Below are 25,740 nucleotides of genomic sequence, written 5' to 3' on the forward strand. Positions count from 1 at the left end.
TGCCAGCAAACTAGGGCACAAGCCTGTGAAGGAATTATTTACCCTTTACAGAGCTAAATGTCTCCCTATTGCCATGAATGGGGCGAGGGTTTGGGGCCATGATAAAAACCCTCTGCTCAAAATAATTGCAAATAAATTTATTATAAGATTATTGATGCTACCGAAAAGCGCTCCTACCCTATTTTGCCATACATAATTGGACTTAGAGTTCATTGAAGACCCTATAGGCAGTGCCCCTTTTACTTCTATGGGTTAGGATCTGGCTCTCAGATTACTTAATTTAATTTGGAGAGATGTCATCAAAGACTGTTTCAAATCAGACCATGTTTTAAAGATTCCCTGGTTGCATTATCTGAGGAGAAAATATCAGGAGATAGGACTTGAACACTTTTTTGAAAACCTTGAAAGTATTCCTCCAAATGCTAAGCTCATTATCGAAGAGGCGTATCGTACTTGGGGCAACATGCTCATTTGTCAGCATCATGGCAATATAGGTTGGTCTCGCATGTTACCCGCCCCTCTACAATTTTATTTAACTTTTTCTATCAACTCTCTGTTTCAATTTTATTTAACCACCTTTCGCTTATGCACTGTGCACTTTCTGCTGGCATTTCCACACCAAGGAGGGTGGTCAGACAGGCTTACACCCTGTCCGTGTGATAATTCCTCCAGTCAAATGATCTATGCACTTTGCATTATTTTGCACATTGTATAAATCGGTAAAAATGTGACTTTTGTTGCCATTATTAAGGAACATTCGCCCTTGTTTGTATATTCAATGGTTTTCACTTTTTACAGTCATTGGCAACCGCAGAAATTTGCTCTGCAGTAGTTAATTATATAGGAGTTCTATCGCGATCATGAAGCACTATGAGTAAAATTACATGAAGATCATTAGGATGACAGTTTGCTGCCTATAACTGACTTTTTAATGAAAACAATGATATGATATAGCTGGAATTTTATGTTTAGTTTTAATCATTGTTGTTTGATGTATTTTATCTTGTGATGCTGTTAATATTTTTATGGTTCTCATAACCGAAATAAAGGTATACTTGACTTGACTGACAGGCATGCAGATTTGTTGTCAAAACACAATCTCGTCCAATGGTCACTGGGTGGGAATTCCTCAATCTCAGAAACGTAACCTAGCTTTTCCCATTTCTAGCTGTCAGATTTATTATGGTAGTGGTGATTTTGGAGCCCTAAGCCTCAGACCCGTTAGTCTATAATCACTGGTGGCGTTCTAGTTGCAGTTTTTTTAATCTTATTGATTGGAGTTGTTTCTCAGGGTCAATACTGTGATGTGCAACATGCAATGGTCAAAACCGTTTGCCATAATGTCGTCTGTTTCTTCGTTCACTGGTTTTATTTATTTATTTATTTATTTATTATTTTTTTTTTGGTGTTTTACAGTTTTATTGAAAGCCATAGTTTGTAATACAGGGTTAACAAATGATAACAAAAATGACTGTAGCACCAACAGTGTCACTTATCAGCCTCACTTAGGGTGGCAAAGCAATCAATGACAGCTTCTAATGGGCAAAAAGCAGCCCTAATACAGCTCACTAAAGGCAGAGCAACCCAACTCCCCTCAAGACAAAGACAGCAGCACAAACCAACTGGATTTGTGTCCTAAGTGGTCCCGGGGGAGATGAACTTCCGGCCCAAAGCATTACATGTTTCCACCCCTCCCCTGAAGTTACAAAAGGGAGTTTTACCAACTGGGACTCTCAATGAAAGTGGACCAGCTTCTGATTGGTGGCAGAAGCAACCTGGAGGCATGAAGCTGGACTTGATTCATGCACCTGGGCCCGCAGCCAGCTAGTAACACAGTGAGACAACGGGCTGACTTCCAATATACAGTCACGAGTAAGCAATCTGGAGTTGCGGGTTCAAGAAGTAGCTCTAGGTTCACAGACACAGCTTGCTCAAAGCTAAAAAGTGGAAAAGAAAAACATCCCAAACTCCCCCCCGCCCCCAAAAAAATAGCGACCTGTGTGACTAAACAAATAATATATATACACCTGTTTTTTTATGGACGCTTTAAGGGTAAGAATGAGACCTCCAATTTTCTATTTATGCACTTCGTTAGGTGACCTTATCGGGCAAGTGTTGCCAATGGAATGAACATACTTTTTTTGGGTCACAGTGTCTAAGGTCGGATGCCTCCACGTGACTCGTGAAGTTCCTTCAATCAGTTAAAATTATAATACGAGAGAGGAACAGACACTTCACAGTAAGCTGTACAATAGATGCAGGAACTTTCTGGAGCAGGCTCAGTAGTACGGCCGCCTCGGGTTATTCAAGGGGTTCGGTCGGAACCTGTAAGCCAGCATCATTCTTTTACGGAACGCATCGTATTCATCATCGTGTTTGGAGAGCTCTGCTGGACGGTCAATGCCAAGGCCTGCTCCGTCACGTGCAGTCACGCCCTTATTCACAGGGTTCACGATGCCCTGTCCATCAGATCCCAATCCATCCCCTTCCTTCCAACCCATCTTCATCAGCATCTGGTAGCCAATGTTCTCCACCGTCAGCTTGAACTCCTTGTACTCTGAATAGTCGGGCTCTTTACCTTCCTTTAGCGCCTTGAAGGTCTCCATAAACCTATCAAGCTCGTCAGGAGGCAGGAAGTCTCCAATGAAGTGCTTTCCACGCCCCATCTCGGTCAGCTGCTCAGCCCATTCTCGCGTTTTCTCCATCTCTAAGCAACGAAGCTGATGCTCCCATGTTCCATGCTTGTTATCTACCTCTTCATCACTGTCGTACTCAAACTGCTGCTCTGCTGCAACCTTCGCCCACATCAACTGCATGTCCTGCATCACCTTCTTGTGCTTCATTATCATGTCGAACATCTGCTGCATCTCTTGCTGTTCTTTCACCTGCTTCTTCTGTGCTTCAGAGAGCTCAGTCACACCCACCAGACCGAGAGGCTTCCCCTTGGCGTAGCCCAGACCCTCGAGATCTTGAACTAAATCAATACGAGTCGAGCTCCTGACCGGTGTAAACTGGTTTTATTTTTGACCCACCTCTTCATATGATTGCTTTTTAATCTTCAGAAAATGTGTGCCCAACATCTTCTAACATAAATGTCTTTGGGGGTCTGGTGTTATCGTAAACCAAGGTGTATTTGTTCTTATACCTAGCAGTTGTTATACACTTCCTAAATATGTTTTTGTAATCTCAACTTGCAGGACTGTACTCTGGGTAGGCGTGCTACTGTGTAGTGTGATAATCGCACTAATAAATTGCACTTAGGTGACTGTAAATAGATAGAAAACATAGTTATTCCTCGATGTACTCATAGAAATGCACACATTTTTGTAGATATCCGTAAAGAGACTGTTTTTTTCTATATCTTCAATAATTGGATTTTTACTCATTTGATCGATGGCTTCAATGATTTTTTGCAACTTTAACAAAAATATCTGTTTGTGGCCCCTGCCGTTTTAATGTTTGCTGCTAAAAACTGCCCTGGATTTGATTCCTTTTTTATAGTGTTGATTTTCAATATTTGCGCGAGCTAAGTGTATTGAATTAACAGATAGACAATGTGACAATACTCGATTACCCTGCACAAGGGGGCATGTAAAGCCCATCTGCCAAAGAGTCTACATCAATATCTGTAACAAGTTTTTGCATATTGCTATTCACATGTGAATAAACCTTAATTCAGTAGCCGTTTTGTGTCTGTTTTTGTAGATATGTGCTTGTTCACTGGAGATTAGACTGAAGCTTTTTGCATTGGGGAAATGGACCTAGCAGAAGCCCTGGAGGCAGGAGGCTGTGATCTTGAAACCGTACGAAATATTATACAAGGGGGTCCAGTACCTGCTGAGCTTAGAGCTAAAGTATGGAAGGTAAGCTTGTAAAAACTGTGATAAGTTCTGTAACAGCCTGTTGCTCTGTGCTATCGGTCTGGAACACATTTATCGCTTGGAATAGTACTTTTAAGCCTATCACCTGCCTGCTAAATCAGGATTTCCATAATTTATTAATGCATTGTGTTAGGCGTGTTTTTATTTAATTTCTCTGAACACAGAGTACATCTTTATGATTTCCTGACGTTCTGTGTAGCGGGTGCAAAGGTCTGAGCAGAAGGGAGTGTTTTGGACCCTGGACTGTGTGATGCAATATTGTGGCATGTTTCCCTGGCCTGTTGCTGACCTGGAAAGCAAGTGAAGACAAATATTCTTCTGGCCCCTTACCATATCCGCTAAGAAGGGGTTTGGGCTTAGTTTCCATTAAGGCAGAAGCTGTGATGCATTGCACAAGGGGAAGTACCCCTATTCCATGGCGGGCTTTGAATCCTCTTCTTATTTGTTTGCCTCCTGCCAAATGCAGGCTGGCAAGTTTTCAGGCATGGAGATATCATGCATATCAACAAGCATAGGGTGGTTGGGAGAAGTAGTTGGGAATGACTCTTTCTTGCATTCCAGACACCCATAGGAATTGCATTCTCTAACGCAGGCATCCTACTTTTTAGTCCTACTTAGATCTTCATTTGTGGACTGAAATCATTGTACAACGTTTTTTATTTGGCTTTGCGGTGATTTTAGAAGGTTCGTTTGCAGGCCTATCCCTGCTGCCCCTGTCGCACATTTTAATGTACATTTATTTGGACACATGGTGGTTGGGCTCCATCCCAGGCAGCTCGTCCAAGTACATAGCTTCAAAGGTTCTTGTGTTATTTTGAAACCTGAAATTAGCCTTCTATGCCTGAGCTTGAGTATGGTTGATGTACCACGTGAACTTGTACAAAAGAGTTGACATTTGGGGATGTGAGTCTTTATAGGATGGCACAGTCTGTATAATTAATCAGGTGTAATATGTTTGGTAAACGCCTGTGTGCTGCATCTGAGAAGCAGTCTGTTGCAGATCTTTGCTTTCCAGGATGCCTTTTTCCAATATGTTGTACTACAATCTAAAAACACAAAATGGGGTTATACTGTTAAAGGTTTAACACATACATCCACCTACTACCACTGGTCATTGGGCAGCAAGTAGATAGCAGCCAGTGGGTAGGCCTGGAGGGGTTGGTAAGGATGTTGGGGGAGGGAAACTGGGGAGTTGGGAAGAATTAGTGATGATGATATATTTTACTGTATTGTGAGCTATTGATTGTTGTATTGATTCAGTCCTCTTGCTGTCTATAAATGCTTCAGAATAACTTCAAATTGGATGTTTCCCCCGAGACACCACACCGTTATCATTATAAAGAATCAGTGAATAAAAGGCATAACTTTATGGGTTTCTCTTTATATGTGATGCATAGTCCAACATCAGGGTTATTATATTACGATTTCCTCTGTACTATGTTAAACATATTGAACCCATGACCTGTATATCTTGGATTGTGAGGGATGGCGATCAGTGCTGTATTTTCCTTGAACCCATTTATGATATTTTCAAACTGATGTTATTGTATTTTAAAGTCTTGTTCTTCACACAGTTTGTCGTTATTCTCTTAAGTTACAGTCCTTATCTTGTTAACTTTTTTATTATTATGTTGACTTGTGGTCAGCTTACATGAGGGGAGTGCCTTTGCAGTCCCATGCAATTTTTGTTGGGTTCAGAGGGGCATCTGCTAATCTAAAATGCCTGGTTCAAAATAATATTGATGCATTTCTAAAGTCAGCTTTGAGTTTTGACCGATATCCTCTACATTTATGGCCCCTCTCTCCTGTAGTATCAATTTCTTTCACCCTGCTGCTAGCTCTTGGCTCCCTAACACCGACTTCTGTTGCTCCATATTTCTTTTTTAGCTTAAAGTCTATAACACAGTCTTACCGTAGGTGATCTGCACCTGCGCTATGAATTTCTGGTCGTTATCATCTTCGACCAAACCACATTAGTACCAATTGTCATCAACTTTGTTCATAGTGCCATTCAATGAGTTATCAAGAGCGAGATGTCGTTCCATTATTTTTTCACAATCCTTTTGTAGGTGGTTAGCTCTGTGCACCTTTAAGCCCTTTTCTTACCCAGTGGTGGATGGTAATTTGATGAGGGTGTCAGACGGGCCACATGTGTACACACATACTCACCCTCACCCATCTTTATGCATACTCCCTCATATCCATCTATTCACAAGCACATAAACACGGACACACCTATTCACAGCACACACACACTCTCAAATACACCTCCAATTTCCATGCACTCATGCACACATGCACACCCTCCTGCACCAAATTAAACAAAAAAAGCATCGCGGGCAACATAAGTGATCACAGGTGGCAGGAGGGACTCTTTGTTGGTTCCTGGAGGATTGGGACTGCCTCCACAGTGTCTATCTCTGCCCTCGACGCCTTGTAAGGTGGTTAAAGTGCAGTGGCCAGTGGCTATGGCATCACATGGTCGCCTTATATTGTGGTATAAGGGCGGAATGGCATTGGGTAGAGCCAAAAAAAGGAGGTACTGCGCCTGACCACATAACGCATAAAGCAACATATCCAGCGCGCTCCAACCACCCTGAGAAAGTGGCAAGGTGAGAAGCTCCCACATAACTAGGGGTTGCTTGGCAGCCCAAACCAGTGCTATGAGGTTAGATCTTAGACGCCTTGTGAAAGTAACCGTATTGTGAACAGGCACATTAAAGAAAAGGTAAAGTAACTTCTGTAAAATAATTATTTTCACTATCGCTATCCGACTCGAGAGCACAGCAGTAGCTGAGACCATGTTGGTACTCTGTGGTCTAGCCATGTGACAGCTCGGCAATAATCTGTCTTCCAGAATTCATCAGGATCCCAACTGAGACAGATGACCAAGTATCGTACTGAATCGGATGCCCACTTCAGTGGGTATTCCGTAATGAAGGCTTGGGTGCAATCCGTAAGGGGAAATAATATTGACTTGGACTAATTGACCTTTATGCCTGAAAAACGTCCAAATCGTATGACTATGTGGGTCATCGGAACAAGGTTCCCCTGGGGTCTGCAGACGTATAGGGTGAAATCATCCACATACATGGAAACTATCAGCCCTCTAGTAGAAAATCCAAACCTCAGTGGGCATGGTGTTGTCGAAGACGCGCTGCCAAGAGTTCCATTGTCATAGTAAAGTAAATTGGCGACAATGAACAGCCCTGGCGCGTACCATGAGTGATTGGGAATGGGACAGATAAGCCTTTAAGTTGTACCCAGGCAGTGGGGAGAGTGTAGAGGAGATGTATCTCACGGAGGTAATGAGAGCTGAGTCCAAAACATGCAAGAAGGGAAGAGGTAGGACCACTCCAGTGAGTCATACGCCTTTCTGGCGTCAAGTAGGGCAGCCACTGCCGACTTATGCGGGTGAAGATGATGCATAACCGCAAAGATGGTTCAGTGATGGTGTGATGTGGAGCAGCCGGGAATAGACCTGGATTGATCTGGTCTCACTAGCGTGGGCAGCGGGGGGGGCGTTTGCCAAGAGTTTTGTGAAAATCTTTTTATCCACATTGATCATAGAAAGCAGCCTGTCGGAGTCTCAATGGGAGGCGGATTTATCTGGCTTGAGAAGCGTCACAATGACCACCTCTCTAAGGGAAGGTGGCAGGGAACATTTATCAAGAGATTCTTAGAAAATGAAGAGCATGTGATGTGCAATAATGGATGCATATTTTTTTAAAAGACGGTAGTTAGGCCATCCAGTCCTGGTACTTTGTCACCCGGAAGGCTTTGGATGACCTGTACTATTTCTTCCACTGTGAACGGGGAGTCTAGGTAGGCCCTGTCTAGCCATAATAGTTGGATAATGTCCAGATGTGCAAGCAGTTTGCTCTTGTTGTGGACAGAAGTGGCAGTGTTAACTTTAGTGTAAAAGGAGGTCATTGTTCCCAAAAGCCCAGAGGAGGTAGATTGGAGATCTAGATTGTCATCCAACAGCTCTACCACTTTGGTAGATACACATGGTTTGCGGTCTGTCATGTAGTTCCTAGGAGTTCCCAGCACCTGCACGTTTTGGATGACCTAAACTGAGGGCTTGGTGTCCAAACCTCTTCCGGACACCCCCAAAGGATATGTCAGCCGTTAGACCGGCTAGCTCTACAGTGCCTCTACCACCCCCATGTATCTTACAGAGGTGTAGGTAGTTTTTGGCAACCACTGAACATGACAACCCTGATTCCTCAGGGATCGTGGAAAACAGTACTTTTCGCTCAGTCACTTGTGCTCACTTATTCTCAGAAAATACACAGGGTGGCGATTAGGATGTTAAATAAGTATTTATTTGTCCCGCGTCAGTCATGTGTAAAACATATGTGCTGCGACAATCAGGAGACAGAAGTATACGAAAGAGATTGCAAGTACCAATATTGGAAATAGTAGATCCATTTCTACCAGAGTGCTAACGAGATGAACATAGGCAGTTCAGATAAAAACAGTAGCACTTGCATATTCCTAAAATGCGCATCCTAAGTAATTTGCCTAAATGTACCTAGCCTAGATAAGTAAGTGTAGCGTGTATATGCGTATATGTAAACACCAAAATGATGGAGCTTTCTTCTAGCTCCATTTCAGTGGCGACAGCCTTATTTAACAATGCTTTTGCTGGGTCATTTACATTTTTTACTGTTCGTTACAATTATTGGTCAAAATTCTCCCATGGGTTTTAGTTTTTAAATCATCCGTTTTCACCGCATTATTTATGCAAGGGAATGCCAATTTTCAAAGTTTCTCATGATTTGGTGGGCAACCGAACCTCTCAACCATAATCACGTACAAAAAGCATGGTTCTCTTCAAGCAGTATATTTATTTGTCCATTTTCCAATGCATTTCTACCTTTAGCGCACATCCTTCCCACTTTGCTTCTTTTTACACTTCCCTTCCCGCAGTCTACCCGCCGTTCTCAAACTTTACATAACACTCCTTCTTCTCACTCCACTTAACTCGCAACGTTTACCTGCTTGGACTGCTCACTGCCTCATCTCTCGTAACAACAAACGAAGTGTAAAAAGAAGCAAAGTGGGAAGGATGTGCGCTAAAGGTAGAACTGAATAGAAATGTACCGGGAGAGAGGCTAAATGAGGAGTTTTAGAGAGAAAGGGAAGGGGAGAGGTCACTTTGAAAACCGAGTGTGAAAAGATAATCATAAACAATATGATCGTTTAGCAGCAGCATTGTGAACATTATGGATGATTAATGAAAAATTGCATGTTAATATAAAAGGTTTTTTTTTAAGATGGTTATTTAAATATGTTCCATTGTTGTTTGCAGTATTTCCCTGACGAAGGGCCAGTTCGGTCCGAAATGCATTGGAAAATGGACAAATAAATATACTGCTTGAAGAGAACCATGCTTTTTGTACGTGATTATGGTTGAGAGGTTCGGATGGCCCACCAAATCATGAGAAACTTTGAAAATTGGCATTCCCTTGCATAAATAATGCGGTGAAAACAGATGATTTAAAAACTAAAACCCATGGGAGAATTTTGACCAATAATTGTAACGAACAGTAAAAAATGTAAATGACCCAGCAAAAGCATTGTTAAATAAGGCTGTCGCCACTGAAATGGAGCTAGAAGAAAGCTCCATCATTTTGGTGTTTAAGTTGAAGTCGTGCAATATGGGCTTGGCACGACATAGTGAGCACGCCGCGCGAAAAATACAAAGAGAGAAAAAGGAAACAGTTGGCAAAACGAAGGTGTGCAATCCATTCCCATGTGATATATGCGTATATGTAGCCAAGAAACCCCTAGGGAAGAACCAACCCACTCACCTGATCGTTGAGAACGAAGGACCCCGTCTCTACTTTGAGGATGACACCCCGCGAGACACCGCTGCGTGTCGAAGTTTCAGCATGCAAGACCCTGTGTCAACTTGGAAGGAATTCTCCTCTGATTAGGAGGAGTAAGGGTCTTATATGCTAAAGTGGTAACTCCAGGGTTTCTTCTAGAACTGATATGTTTTCAAAATAATCATAAATGTTTTCGAAACAATCATAACTGCTTTTCCAAACAAATGCGATCATACACAGTGGGCTATTGGCCAAGGATGAAAAAAAGTGGTGAACCTTGTACAGAATAATTATGTCATACCTGAGGACATGTTTATGTACGTCCGGTACAGGGATTATGATAGAGTACTGAGAGCCTGGTGTCGAGGTGACAGGAGCAAGCTGCTCCCTGGACAGTCGCCTTCCCTGTAGCCACGGGCTGTTCACCCCGTTTCAAGAAGTTAGTCTCTTGCACCTCTTTTTCAGAAAATTCTGCCAGTTTGTCCCTGATGGCTGCCAATGGGGCTGTTTCTTTAGAGCGAAAATATTCTATTTTAAGACCGTGTATATATCGTTCTGGTTGCGCAAGTCTGCCTCGTATGGCCTTCAATACACCTGATTGTTTTGTAATACACATGCTATGGATGACCACCTCATTTTTTTCCTAGAGGGTGGACGGAGAATCCACTGAGCCCTCGTTATGCGCAGACCACTGGAATTATGTGGCAGGAGAGGGCTAAATTATGCAGCAGAGTTGAATACATTGTGCAGCAAGAAAAGCAAAATTATGCGACCTAATGCGGCACAGTTTGTAGCAGTAGTACTTCAAAATGTCATTATTTTTAAACTTGGTACCACTGTCTGGGCATTGGTTGCAGCTCATTAGTTAAAAAAAAAGACCTGATTGCATGCTAACACATGTATATCCAATTTCCAAATGAGCGTCTAAACCGTTCTTTTCGGTGTGACAAGGCTGACCATCTAATCATGCCCACCCATATGTGTTCTTAAATTTATAAAATCAACCATTCCAATTCCGGTCAGGAGCCCACGATTCAATAATAGCTAGGTTTCTGTCAGGAACATGCCAATGATGACAGTGTGAGCTAACTGGTGAGTACCTACCAGTACTCCATTGGTGCTGCTTACGTGAGGCAGTTCCTGACCCACCTCCCACTTTTTTTTATACTTCATTGGTCCCACCTAGCGATTATAGAATATTGGGCTCCTGACCTGCCTTGTGATGGTTGATTTGATAAATTTAAGAACACATATGGGTAGGCATGATTAGATAGTCAGCCTTTTCCCACCGAAAATAAACGGGTGTGACACTCATTTGAAAATTGTATGTACATGTGTTAGCATGCAACCAGGTCTTTGTTTTTTAAATTTATCAATGGAGGGCGTCCTGGTTCTTTCTTTTTTCCTCTGTTATGCTCCTTTCTGTGAGATGCAGCTCATTAGTACCAGTTTAACACCCAATTATATCAATAGGCAACAGACAGGTGACCAGTCAGCTTTGCAACGGGCTATTCACTGCGCAGCAACACATGTTGCTGCATTTTAGTAACTTTTAAACCGTTAGAGCTAGAAGCAAAATGTACTTTTTGTTCAAATCTGCAGATAATGCAGCAGATGATGAATTATGTGCCAAATGCGGCGAATCAATAATTATGCAACAATCTGCAACATTTGCATAATTCTAGTGGCCCTGGTTAGGAGCAAAGTACTCCACCAATCCTTGGGGACCTCTTAGAGGAATGCTGCGCCCACAATGCTCCGGGGGGCAAGTGTCAGGAGAAGGCGCGCGGGGGGGGGGTGTGTGGGGAATGAGGAGCTCCAGCAGGACACAGCAGGGTCAGAGATAGTGCAAGGCAGATGCGTTACTTATGTAACCCAGGTCTGGACGTCTCTGGAGACCAACCAATAATCTATTCTAGACCATGCGTTGTGATGTGCTGTATTACATACACCCTCTTCGATATCGGTTTGTGACTGTCTCCAAATGTCCTGGAGAGGGTTATCAAAGCTAATCGTGTCTATGCAGCGCTGAGGACGTCGCAGGAACCTCCGATCGGTTTAACCAATTGTCTAATATCACATTAATTTCACCGGCCCACAGTATTGCCTGTGGGCCGAGGCTGATTATCAACTGCCAAATCTCCAAGAAGAACCCAGGGTCATTGATGTTGGGACCGTAAACTGCAGCCAAGATAACGGGTTGTCTATATAGAGTGCCTGCCAGGAGGACGTCGTGACTTCAGTTGCTCCTAATGCCACATCACAGTTGCCACTGTATGCCTTTGCTTAGTAGGATGGCTACGCCTCTGTTGTAGCCAGAGTATAGGAAAGTGTAGGATATTCCACACCAACTGGCATACAGCCCTGCGCGCAGAGGAGTGTGCAAGGTGGAGCTCTTGAAGGAAGCAAACATCCTCCTAGAGTCTAACGAGAGATGCATGTACCAAGTGAGTTTTCCTGCGGTCATTGAGCCCATGGATGTTTCAGGGAGAGTTTTGGTTGTTATCATGACACTGTGAAATAAGAGTGTATGGGAGAGATCAGTCAGCCAAGAAGTGTGTGCCATGCAGAAGGGTAGGGTAGAGTAGGGAAGAAGACATAGCACGTGCATTGGGGCTGGAAAAAGGAACAAAACCACCTGCAACAGCTGTGGATAGCAACCTAATCTCACCCCTCCAACACCCAAATGTAGTTGTGTATGGCAACCCTTGCCTCCACCCCGACATCCCACCTTGAAAATAACAAAGAGTCTGGGAGACTTCTCTAGAAGTGGAGAGGAGCCGGGCGAGCGACCCAGTCGGGTATGGCAGGGTGGCTGAATGGGTGTTAAACACCTGTGGGTTAGACAGCGGGCACACCTTTACTATCTGGCATATTTGTGGATATGGTGGCTCCTTAAGGAGCCCTGCCGGCCATCCTCTGAATGAAACTGTAGCCGGGGCGGTGCGTCCATTAGGGCGCTTGGGTGTTGCCCCACTGATTAATTTGATGGCGGCACCACACTTGAGTTGAGCATTGCCATCACTCTCTCTGACTCACTCACATTTGCAATGCAATCGTTATCCCAGGTAGTCATCTCAGAAGGGGGCAGGGCAGCAGTACAGGAGTTCAGCTGCAAGTGTGTGATGCAATAATATTGTATCGGGTGGTCGGCGGCGCGCACACCAAGAGTGCGCATGTTCTGTTTCGGGCTTAAAAAGTTTTGTGACCAGCCCGAACATACGCACTAGACGCGGCTCATTAGAAGAGCGAGGGTTGTTCCATGCCGCTCTTCTAATGAGCAGCCTAGTGCGCATGTGCGGGCTGGTCGCAAAAAATGTGAAGCCCCAAACAGAACATGCGCACTACTGCTCAAGCCCATCCTGGCGCTGCTGCTGGAGCAGCTTCTGGATTGGCTGAGACGCAGGCGGTACTTGCCAAGGCGCCAACGTGGGAGTTGAACCCGGCCCAGGAGGAGCAGAGACGGTGTCGACCCGGTATGTTGCTTAATGCTTTATTTATTTTTTTAATCTCCCCACGCTCACCCCCACCCCTTTTGCTAGTATTGGAGCGCGAGCCGGGGCTACCAACTAGTCTCACTCTCCAACCAAAGTCTGCAGCGGAGCTGTGCTCTGGCCATTACGGCCATGAACCCCGATGCTGCACACTTAGTGACGTCAGCAATAAAAATGTTGAGCCTCAGCCAGAGCCATCGACGCCGAGACTCCGGCTGAGTTTCGGCGTCGCTGGCTCAACATTTTATCGTCAATGTCACAAAGTGTGCAGCAGCAGGGTTCACCTCAGGTCTGGGCTGGTTCACAACAAGCCTTCCCTAGCTGTCTGACTACAAAGTCGAGGTTCACCCAAGGGTTTCAAGGCGCTGAGCCATGAACCATGGCCTTGACCATAAAACACTTAGCGGGATGAAAACAAAGTAAAAAGGAATTTTCCATGTCCCCACAAGGTACAAGCCCGTACATTTGAACCAAATTAGGAAATACCTGATGCCTCCTTGTGGGCGGGGGGTTGGTATGTGGGTGTTAAAGTATACTTTGGCATCCACCCTAGTAGATGCAAGGCTCTAGAAGTTCAACTAAGGGAGCTGAACTTTTAGGTTGCTGGATCATTACGAACATAATTAAGACACTGAATATGGATCCTGCTGGTATGCATGATGCGGAAATACATAGCACTCTGAAGAAAATGCATGATAATAGCATTACATGGAAAAAAGGGTCACACCAACATGCACATCCCTAAATATACAAAATGAAATGTAAATTAATTTGAAATACTCAAATATATTATACATATCTATAGCAACACTACGCAGAGGAAACCATTTTGGTAAGTTAAACCAACACAGTTGACAACAACTTCATTTCTATACAGCGCTTCACGTGGCAGTTTATATGTGCTGTAAATACTATTCTTATACTGAGTTGAACGGTCCTGAGAATCTAACTCTCCACCATCAATTCATTGAGAGAAGTTGCAGTTAATGGCAATTTGATGTGTAATTTTACCAAAAACATGGACTAACAACAGATTTTCAACGTTTTTAGGAATGGGTGGTGTGTCGACCTGCATTTGTATAGTGTGTTTTCCTTGCAAAGAAATAATTTCATCGTGTCTGCGTATGATTCAAAGGCATGACACGATTGCATGTGGGTATTGCAGCGACTTTTCAAATCTGTGAGCTTCTCAGCATTGTATCTTGAAGTCTGTTATGAAGCTCTGTGGTTACACTGAATAAGCAGCTACCATGTTGTTGTTATATGACATCCCTTTATTAATGAAATAACTGCACTTTCACAATTGCTTTATTAACCTTCTTGCTTCTCTAGTTTGCTTGAAAATGCGCCATTTACCCACTCTTTTTTTCAAAATGTTCTCGTGGGGTCAAGCCCTCCAAACCCGCCTTTAATTATTCGGGCTGGTTCACTACGCTCGCTCGCCACGGAGCTATCCCGCAAACTTTACGCCCACCACTTTCAAATATCACCAGCCACCACTGAACTGTAGATGTCAAGTGAACATGCTCAGCTGTTTGTACAGATCCACTGAGGAGGGTCAGGCTCCCCACAGGCACCGGGAGGTCCTACTGTTAGTCAATGTCGCCGAAGTTGTCCTTTCTTAGGCTACGTGGCAAGCCCCTGGGTGAAGGCTTTTTGGCAGCGATATCTTTGGCAAATTTAAGAGCAGATTTGGTATCAGTAAAAAAAGGTTTCCCTTTAAAAGGGATGCCTAGCTCGGCCGGATAGAGATGGGTGTAGAGATTTTTTGTCTGTGCTGGCTGCTTTTGAGTCCCACATGGGTGGCACAAGCAGGCTTGGTGGTCCTGAGTATACAGTGAAGAACAGAGGAACCACCAGGCCAGCAGAACAATGTAGTAGGTGCCAGCCTCAACACACCTCATCAGCAGGGAACCTTTAGGAAGTGCTGTTACAGAGGCAGGATAACTATGAAATGACACTAAGGGCGATAATGTTTATCATCATCATTTAATCTTTATTTCGGCTCATTCGGCCGTAAAAGATGCATAAGCAACAACAATACATTTTGCACGGTGGATACAACTTACAATCGATTCAGCATACTAGTGGGAAGCAGAAAATATACAATTCATCAGCTAATACAATAAATATCCAGATTAAAATAGGCATAATAAAACAGATATTTTTTTACAAAAACCACCACTGGCCAGTATCAGGGCAACCTAACTTACATGCAGTTTACACCCATTTAATGTCTACAGATCAAGAGCCAAATTTTTGCGGGTATAACTAGCACTCAATAGGAATCTGCTAACACAAAACACTGTAAGGCGTCGAGTGTCTGTTTTAACAATCCTATATGCTTCCAAGTATGAACGTATACCTAAGGCTTTACACAAGGGTTTGATCCATTTTCTCCTCGCTAGTTCGTAGACAGTACAGAAAAACAATAAATGGCTGTCATCCTCTCTCTGGTTTAACTGACAACATGTACAATTTACATTTTTTGATTGCCCTGAAGACTTATCCCATCTCGCTAGTACTAATTTTGTTTTAAGTATAGCATATCTAAATTTTAAGTACAGGCTTTTTGCTAGGGGTGGTTGGATCTCATCTAAAAAGTCTTCAAAAAGTGGAGAGTCCTTGAAATCAAGAAAACTGTGTGTAATGGATCCACATGAGTCGCCATTTTGGTAATTGTGTGTTATATAAGACCAAAATCTTGCCTTGACCAGAGTCTTACATCTTTGTCTCAAACACGATGGATCATCCCAAAAATGGGCAAGGCCTATCCGATAAAGCCAGTTTTTAACATACTTCAGCCAAGGGTTAGTGGTATAAACATCAAGGTTCTTAACTTCCAAGATTCCTTGTCTATAATCTACAAGATCCAGAGTACTCCAGAGTCTGACCCAGAACAAAAGTGGCCTAAGTAATGCAATGTGGTCTGTTCTTTTCATGTTTAAGTCCATAAATAATGGTACAAGTGGAGTACATTTGGGCAATCTCAAAAGCCTTCTATAAAAAGTGTTTTCACTAATCGTAAAGATGTTACCTGCCTTTACACCCCGATTTCTGCTCCATATAAAGCACCAGATTGGGCCTTAAATTTAAAAACTTCTAGTGCTTGTGAGATGGACTTGCTTAGACTTGCCCCATGGCGCTTTATAATAGGTAAAGTACTCTGATTGAAAATAGTTTTACTTTTTTCAATTTGCGTTTTCCATGAGGTTGTTGAATCTAGGGAAACGCCCAAGTACGAGAAGTTTGAAACCAGTTCAAGCCTTTGGCTATTTAGAAAGAATTGCCCTTTAAATGATTTATGGGGATTTGTGGACATACATTTTGTTTTTTTTCGTATTTATTTCTAGACCTTTTGAGTCCCAATACATTTTAAAATAGTTTAGGAGTGTTTGTAGGCCCATGGGCGTTTGCGAAATCAGAATTGTGTCATCCGCAAATAGGAGTGAGGGAACCCTCACACCATTCAGTTTTGGGGAATCATTATTGCATTTATCTAAGTATTCTGGGATGTCATTAACAAATAAAGAAAAAAGTGTAGGGGCCAACACACATCCTTGACGGACACCCCGTCTGATAGGTATGGGTTCTGTTAGTTCCCCTTTCGGGCCCCAACGTACTCTTGCAAAGTTATTATCATGTAATCGTCTAATCTGCTGGAGTATACATGTTGGTAAACCCAGTGCAAGCAAACAATCCCATAAACGATCCCGCAAAACTAAATCAAAAGCTGCCCTAAGGTCAACAAAAGCTACATAAATATGTCCTTTTAATAAAGAAACATATTTCCAACAGATGCAACAAAACCTAAATACTTGGTCTATCGTGCTTGTGTTCCGTCTAAAGCCTGCTTGGAACTTTGTAAAGATCTCATTCTCATCGATCCACAAATCCATTCGATTTAAAAGATGCCTTGAAAAGATTTTTTGTAAAATGTCTAAAAGACAAATGGGACGATAGTTAGAAGAATCATATCTATCTCCCTTCTTAAAAACTAAGATAATTTCTGCTCCCCGCCAGCTATCTGGTAAATTCCCTCCGGCCACTAATATATTAAAAAGCTTATTTATGTAAGGCGCCCATACACTGATCTCGTGCTTGTACAAGTCCCCCGGTATTTTATCTAGTCCTGGGGCTTTACCGTTTTTTGCAGCGGTTATTGCCAACTCTGTTTCCTCAAGACTAAACTCTATAGTGTTTACAAGTGAGGCCAACCATGGGCTGTTTCCATCAGCAGTCACCTCACTACCTGGTGCTTCATACAAGTGGGTAAAATGGTTAACCCAGGTTTGCTCATCAATAAACACGTCATCCGGTGACCTTTCTCCAATTTTCTCGTTAGCAACTAGTTTCCAGAAACCCACATTATCCTTTGCTTTAACAGCTGTTAACATGTTCTCCCAACATTCCTCATCCCAGTTAATTCTAGCCTTTTTCTGCACCCTCCTGTATTCTTGCCTTAAGGTCCTGATTACATGTGGTTTTTTGCTCTTAATTGCCTCTAGGAGTGAACCCTTGCAGTTTCGACATTCCTTATTGTACCAGGGTTTAATGCCAATAGAGCTAGTTTTTTGCAGTTTTTTTTTGTTTGGAATTTTCGACACGAAAGGTACCAAGGCTTTAAAGAATTCTGTATGCAGGTCAATAAAAACCTTACCCTCTTCTGGTTGGAGCGAATGTTTAACAAAAGTATCAGCAAAAAGTAAATAAATGCTGGATAATGCCTCTTTATTACTCCATAAGCTAGCCCATTTAAGGGAACACCTGTTGTTGCTCATCAAGGGGCCATTAGTAATTGGAATATCCAACATATTATAACCCATCGGACTCCTAGTACTAGGGATTAATCTATGGTCCATTGACCAATGCAATGGTCGATGGTCACTTTCATACCTAGGGTTAATTACGAAGTCCGATAGGAAGGACCAAATATCAAAAGATACCAAAATATAGTCAATGCTACTTTGGGAGTCGTTTTTAACAAAGGTTGGTGCTTTTGGAGAGTCTGATGGAAAGCGGCCATTACAGGCCCTCAAACCATGTACAGATACCAATCTCATTATCTGGGTAGCTAAGATCGTGCAGCTCACACCCTTCATGTAAGATAAGGAGGGGATATTATTAGCCCTATCCTTATCAGAAAAAACATCTCCAAACCCTATAATCGGTTCAAAGTTACAGTTAAAATCACCGCAAACTATTACACTGCTAGTCACATCTACATAATCTGTAAGGAGTTTATCCAATTTATCAAAAATTACAGATTCGTTTGATAACCCACATGGACGGTTATAGACATTAAACGCAACAATGCGCCTACCATCCTTCAGATTAACTACAAGACCTAGTATATCTGCTGAATCAGTGTTTAATTGTGTAATTTTTACCTCTAATAACACACTGACCCATACCGTGAGCCCCCCGATGGTCTGCCTCTAACTGAGGGAACTGCCTCGATATTGAATGTCCTATATCCCACCCTATGTGGTATTTCAAGGGACCAGGTTTCTTGAAACAGGCAAAAATCACTGGAATCTATATAATTAGACCAATCAGGGTCAAAAAGATTTTTTTATCAAACCAGCGATGTTCCAAGATATCAAGGTAATTTTGTGTTGCGTAGTTGATCTTTCCCTAACTAGCATTGGACTATCCCCTGCTAGTGTTGCCCCCATTTTCAAGGCCACACTGTTACTAGCCCCTGATATAGGGCTTGCTACTGGGGAAACGGGGGCTATTGTCACTTGCCTTGAAATCGGGACACCTCCTACATCAGTATCGGCTCCTCTTTGATTGGACCTGGATGGAATCAGATCTTGAACCACTTGATCTACCACAGTAATAAACTTCAGGGTTGGATCACACTCAGCTCTCTGTATAATGGATACTAGAGTACTTGGAGTGGCAGGTCCTAAGCTCCCCAACACTAGTTGTTGTATATTTCCATCCGGTTTACAGCCACCATCAATTTTCTCTATTTGAATTACATTTGTGTGACCAACCATACAGTGGTCATTCTATGATCTTCAATCACAGTTATCCAAACCAGAGAAAATGTCAAACCTGTTTGCTGTCTCCAGGGGTGTAAACGGTCTCAGGTGTTCCATTCTCCTGTTAGGATATCTAGAAGACCTGGGGGGGTACCATATTCCACCCAAGGGGATCAGCAACATAATGATAATATGAAAGTTCTGGTGGGAGCCTAGTGTTAAAGGACATTAGGGGAACAATCTGATTGGGTATCTGAGCACCAATGTGGTTAGGAGGAAACACCAAGGATCTCGGATAAAAATAGGTCAAAGGGCGCGGTATAATAGAGTTACTACCTTCACCCTGAGGCCAATTTAATATATGGGTGACTGCTCGAGGGTCTTTAAAGTTTATAACCACTAAATCACCATCAATATCTTTAACCCTACTGCCCAACCATGGGAGACGTCTAACGTGCACAATATCACCATTGATGTTATGTGCTAAGGGTCTAAATTGAGCAAACCAATGCATGATTTTATTTTTAAGCTGGAAGTAACCCTCCCTCTTGTTTATTGGCAAGCTAGGAACCCCCGTGAGAACAACCACATACGGGGCGGCTTCGGGCGGCAATTCAACTTGGGAAATTCTACGAGAAGGAAGCCTGGTATGGCTATTAGGACCCCTTGTAGGCTGTTGAGAAGTCCCCACGTGAAGTTTTGTAGGTCCACTCGCCACTACACTTACTGTTGTTGGGACTGAACTTGTATTCTGTTTAGGTGAGGGAACCTTCAGAAGCTTGGGATTAGTTGATTTAATTGGTTGATCAGAACCTTTTGAGGCACCAAAAGTACACGTAGGCACCATGGCTGAAGGTACTGGGCCCCCACTCACCACTACCGTAGATAGTCCCGGGTGGCTACTAGCTGCAGCCTCAATCACTTCAAGCTTTTTCTCCACCCTCCTCAACCTCTCTATAATAGGTAGAATGAAAGACCTAATTAAATGTTCCATGTTATCCAGTGAGGCGATAGTGGAAACATCCATATGGGATGGGTCATCCGGAATAACAATTGGAGCAATAATATCCATAGGTTGTACAACTGATGTCAAGGGTAGCAAGGGAGCCGAAGTTGGAATGTCAGATTGAGGAACAACAGGGTACTTAGCAGTTATAATATTAGCTTTAGAAGGTTTTCCAAAATCCGAATGACTAATCTTTGGCTTTTGCTGTACACCCCCCCCCCCCCCCCCCCCCCCCCTTCCGTCTTCTTTTTGCAGGTGGTGGGCCATGACTCTTAGCCTTCACAAGTTTGCTCTGTTTATTTAAAGCATGTTTAGGCTGGGCCAGAGTACGAATAGACAAGTCAACGTCAGGCAATGACGAGCTAGGGAGAGGAATTGAAATTGCGGGCTGATCTGTATGGCCAATTGGTGTAGGAGTACAGTCTCGTAGCAAAAGTGGGAAACTTTCAAAGCCTAAGAGATCTTCATTGGAGGGAGTACATCCAAGTGTAAGCGTAAGGACTTTGGGTGGAGAACCGGCAGAAACCTTGTTCTTTATGCTTTCGACAGAGCGACGACGCTCCGCCCTACGATCTGCCAAGGTATTCTCTCTGTCTTGATCAATGAGAGCCTTTGAAAAATAATTATCAAGAGGACCACTGAAACTACACCCAGCCTTCTCTAGCTGCAAATGGCCCGGACTTTGAGCCATCAGAGAGCAAATAACTGTAATAATCTGTAAGTGGAAAAGGGTAGGCCCTGCCCGCCCTATCTCGGTCTCAGAGGGCCCGCCCTTTGCCCGGGCTTATCCCCGTGCTTTGTCCTGCGCGCGTCCCGCTTCGCGGAGAGCACAGACTGCTCTTGTAACCCTCAACAGGCAAGGGGGCGTTGCCGCTGCGGGAAGAGGCTACAGCTGATTCAATCGCCTCGCAGTCCCGCAGCGGTAAAGAGGCGGTCAGCGGCACTCCGGTGAAGCCGGCACAGCGCTTATGGCGTCCCCACAGCCCCAGTAACAGCACGAGCAGGACTCCAATTCCCTCGACGGTCCAAGCAGCAGGGCAGCAACCAAGTGAGTAGCACCCGCGCAGCGGGTGCTGTGAAAAGTTATAGTTTTAGCAGGCAAGGGGGCGTGGCCGCTGCGGGAAGAGGCTACAGCTGATTCAATCGCCTCGCAGTCCCGCAGCGGTAAAGAGGCGGTCAGCGGCACTCCGGTGAAGCCGGCACAGCTCTTATGGCGTCCCCACAGCCCCAGTAACAGCACGAGCAGGACTCCAATTCCCTCGACGGTCCAAGCAGCAGGGCAGCAACCAAGTGAGATAATCTTTATGCCATCCGGCATGTTCACTAAAGAATGACAGATTGAGTAGGTCCAAGATGTGCCCAGGAGCCGGGTGGGAATTTGTCAGGGGTGAAAAAAGTGTCACGCACTCACCAGTGTTTTGGGATCTGAAGGGCCCGTTCTTCTGACTGCAGCGCCAGCCTGTATGTGCCGCTTCCCGCTGCTGGTTCCAGAGGGGCGATGACCCTCACTTGCAGCGCCACATACCCGCGCAGAGGTACAGTGTCCTCCTGGATTGTCGCTGGTGCCGCGATGCCCGGCGGGTGCATAGGTGGCACTCCGCCCAGGTACGCAGACCCCAAAATATGGCAGACTAACTAGGGAAGAGCAGCAACCACTGCAACCCCACTGCTCACCGCCCCAGAGCAATAGGGCCCGATGACTCCTGGCTGCCTGCAGAGTCCCCCGAGGTGTCCGCAAGGTTTGGGAAGCACTCCAACACAGGTAGACCACGACTTGGAGTGCAGTGCAGCCACGCTCAGTCACAAGCAGGAGCCACAAAACGTAGCTGGTGGCAGCGCCATCCAATTAGAGAGGCCGCAGCAGCAAATAGGCCGCTGACAACCGGCTTTGTGTAGTACATTAAGTTCGGCCGGCAGAGCCCTCTAGTGAGCACCCATCTTGCTGCCAGGCTGGGCTCCGCCTTCCCTCAAAGAATTGTTACATTAAACCCCACTTGATGCCCAAGTGGAATTTAATGGCTATTGACAACTTTAATGAGTACCTACTTTGCTGCCTAAAGTTTTCCAGTGACCATTTATGGCCACTGACCACACGGCAGACTTCTGCTCTCCTGGGAGGGAGGTGTGAACGACTCTCAGGAAAGAATACAAAGAGCCTGCCATTGGAAGAGGTGTTACCTTTCCCTGGCAGTAATCCGAACTGGGTGTGAGGTCCAAAGGCGAGCTTCAAAGAGGAAGCTGTCTTTGTAGGACAAATGGTGGAGACACATCAGAAGGTCTACTACTTTGTTTTGATAGATTGGTTTACATCTGGGACAGATAAAGGAGACAAAGTTGCCTAACAGGTTTCCCATGGGCATGTAGCCTCCAGATAGCAACCCCTTTACAGTGGCCTACCTCTCTCCACACATTAAGGGAAGGGTTCTGAATTCTTGGAAATGGGCAGAATATTGCATTCTGGGATAGCTAGAAGCCACACTTTGCAGGAAGTTGTCAGTTGGTAGGAAACCTGGTAGCTCATTGGCTAGTAGTCACCTCATCCCCGCAGTCAAGTCCTGGACATAAAAATCCCACCTAGACCTCGGATCTGCATTGGAGACATGATCGATGAAAAACTGCCCTGCTGTTCCCTGGACCTGCAGGGCTTGAAAAATCATAAATTTTTTACTAGACCTGCAGGTCTAGTAACTTGAATTGTCTACTTGACCTAACTGTACTGCACTTTACCTAAGAACTGGTCTCAAATTGTGTGATCCTAAACAAATATTTTGTCTTAAGAAACCACCTGTATTTTCATTTTCACATAAGAGTGCACCTTCAAATATGCAAATTCACTATTTCTGCGGTACAAAAAAACTTTATTTTACTAGACTAAACATTTGCTCCATATATAATAAGAATCAAGCCCACATATAGGGTACAGATGATCCCTGACTTGCCTCTTAGTTCACTAGTTCAAGCAAGCCGGGCTGAAGACGGCTGTAATGCCAGAAACCGGTCCTGGGAAGCTTGTTTCCGGTCCAGGGTAGGCATGGCTTGGCAGTTCGGGCTGGACTGTTCCCATGAGGCACAGGGTCAGACTGATTTGCATATAGCCATGTCTGAACTGGGGTGGCAGAGTGGGCTAAAGAACGGTGATGGATTAAACCCAGATCTTTTGACTGGGTGTGAATGTTTGATTGGTTCAGATGCTCCGTCCATTACCACCCCCTTTTGTACCGCTTTTGACCGCCATAAGTGTGGCAGGGTATGCTCAGACGTGAGTCCCTTGCTCACTTTGCCACTGTATTCAAGCAAGCCGGGCTGAAGACGGCTGTAATGCCAGAAACCGGTCTTCGGAAGCTTGTTTCCGGTCCAGGGAAGGCATGGCTTGGCAGTTCGGGCTGGATTTTCCCCATGAGGCACAGGGTCAGACTGATTTGCATAAAGCCATGTCTGAACTGGGGTGGCAGAGTGGGCTAAAGGAGGGTGATGGATTAAACCCAGATCTTTTGACTGGGTGTTAGTGTTTGATTGGTTCAGATGCTCCGTCCATTACCACCCCCTTTTGTACCGCTTTTGGCTGTCATAAGTGTGGCAGGGTATGCTCAGACGTGAGTCCCTTGCTCACTTTGCCACTGGATTCAAGCAAGCCGGGCTGAAGACTGCTGTAATGCCAGAAACCGGTCCTCTGAAGCTTGTTTCCGGTCCAGGGAAGGCATGGCTTGGCAGTTCGGGCTGGACTGTTCCCATGAGGCACAGGCACAGGGTCAGACTGATTTGCATATAGCCATGTCTGAACTGGGGTGACAGAGTGGACTAAAGAACGGTGATGGATTAAAGCCAGATCTTTTGACTGGGTGTGAGTGTTTGATTGGTTCAGATGCTCCGTCCATTACCACCCCCTTTTGTACCGCTCTTAGTTCACTAGTAGCATTGTCACCTGGGCAGGAGCAGGAATATTTCCCAGTTGATGTTTAAAAACTCACTTTTGATAAATATATTACTAAAGCATCATGCGGTAGTGCACTCTCATGTACAGATAGCAAATTTTCCATTGAAATGGACACACAACCTTTCCACTAAAATGTAGTTTTACTGATCAGACTATATAGCTTATAAACCATGTTTGAAACTTGGGTCTCAACAAAAATATAAACAAGCATTGGAAATGCAATAGGTCTCGCAGCATTAGAGTTAGTGCATTTAGAATTGTTTATGGGTTTTTTGTTGTAAATCTTTTGCATTTTTTTTTTTTTTGCCAATGCTAAAGAATTACAAATCAAAAAAGCAATAAACAATTGTAAAAGCTGTAACTAAAAATCCTACGAGACCTATTGCACTGTGTGAGGGTGAGGTGTTGAGGGTGAGTGAGGGTGGGGATGAGTGAGGAGTTGAGTGTGAGTGAGGTGTTGAGGGTGAGTGAGGTGTTGAGGGTGAGTGAGAGTGAGAGTGAGTGAGGGTGAGGGTGAGGGAGGGTTATTGCGAGTTAGGATGAGGGGTTGAGGGTGGGTGAGTGGCGTTGCATGGGTGAGTGGCGTTGCATGGGTGAGTGGCGTTGCGTGGCTGAGTGGCGTTGCGTGGCTGAGTGGCGTTGCGTGGCTGAGTGGCGTTGCGTGGGTGAGTGGCGTTGCGTGGGTGAGTGGCATTGCATGGGTGAGTGGCGTTGCGTGGGTGAGTGGCGTTGCGTGGCTGAGTGGCGTTGCGTGGCTGAGTGGCGTTGCGTGGCTGAGTGGCGTTGCGTGGCTGAGTGGCGTTGCGTGGCTGAGTGGCGTTGCGTGGCAGAGTGGCAGAGAGTGGCTGAGTGGCGTTGCATGTGTGCGTGGCGTTGCGTGTGTGAGTGGCGTGCATGAGTGGCGTTGCGTGGGTGAGTGGCGTTGCGTGGGTGAGTGGCGTTGCGTGGCTGAGTGGCGTTGCGTGGGTGAGTGGCGTTGCGTGGCTGAGTGGCGTTGCGTGCGTGAGTGGCGTTGCGTGCCTGAGTGGCGTTGCGTGGTTGTTTTAGCGTTACTGAGCGTGTGTGAAAGAGTGTGATAGTTTTGTTGTGTGAGGGTGATGTTAAGAGTGTGTGTATATGTTAATAATAATTAAGTAATGTGTTGTTTGTAACTAAAGGTGTCCCCTTTGTATTACTTCAGTCTTATGTGTATATTAGTATGTAATTTTAAATGTGTATGTATTGTACTAACTATGTGTATGTTTTGTAACATGTTTGTGTAGTCTCGTTTTTATTTTTTTTTTAAAATGGCCGACGTATAGCGTCACGTCGACGTCTGCTATGTTTAGCGGTCTAGTTTATTTTTGAGTTGTGTGTGTTTTTTGTTTACGTATTTTTCTAGCCAATCGGAGCGCGACGTTTTTGACGTAGCGTTCCGATTTGCATACGTCAACCGTTGAATTCCCCATTGATCGAGAATGTTGGTGCGCGGAAGGCGTGTTCTTGTCCCGGTGGTGTTGCTGCGTCGTTTGACAGGTAAGAATGTATTCCTAAGTTTATTTTAATGTAATGTAATGTAGTATATATACTATGTAAAATTTAAATACTTGCTAAAT

General features: G+C 44.4%; 2 protein-coding genes across 5 annotated transcripts in view; one reads left to right on the forward strand and one right to left on the reverse strand.

Annotated features, from left to right (window-relative positions):
* Positions 1 to 25,740, forward strand: part of TBC1D23 (TBC1 domain family member 23) — a 656,146-nt gene that overhangs the window by 12,238 nt on the left and 618,168 nt on the right. For all 4 annotated transcript variants that reach the window (XM_078657742.1, XM_078657744.1, XM_078657743.1 and 1 more), the window contains exon 2: positions 3,706 to 3,863. In XM_078657742.1, coding sequence (XP_078513868.1) covers positions 3,756 to 3,863 — 108 coding nt within the window. In that variant the 5' untranslated portion in view covers positions 3,706 to 3,755. The remainder of the gene's footprint in view (positions 1 to 3,705; positions 3,864 to 25,740) is intronic.
* Positions 2,150 to 2,969, reverse strand: LOC144773005 (SURP and G-patch domain-containing protein 1-like). Its single transcript, XM_078657748.1, has one exon. It carries the CDS (start codon positions 2,865 to 2,867, stop codon positions 2,280 to 2,282), a length of 588 nt encoding a protein of 195 aa, XP_078513874.1. The 5' UTR covers positions 2,868 to 2,969; the 3' UTR covers positions 2,150 to 2,279.

Source organism: Lissotriton helveticus, chromosome 8 (assembly GCF_964261635.1).
Source record: "Lissotriton helveticus chromosome 8, aLisHel1.1, whole genome shotgun sequence".
In the NCBI taxonomy this organism is placed as follows: Eukaryota; Metazoa; Chordata; class Amphibia; order Caudata; family Salamandridae; genus Lissotriton; species Lissotriton helveticus.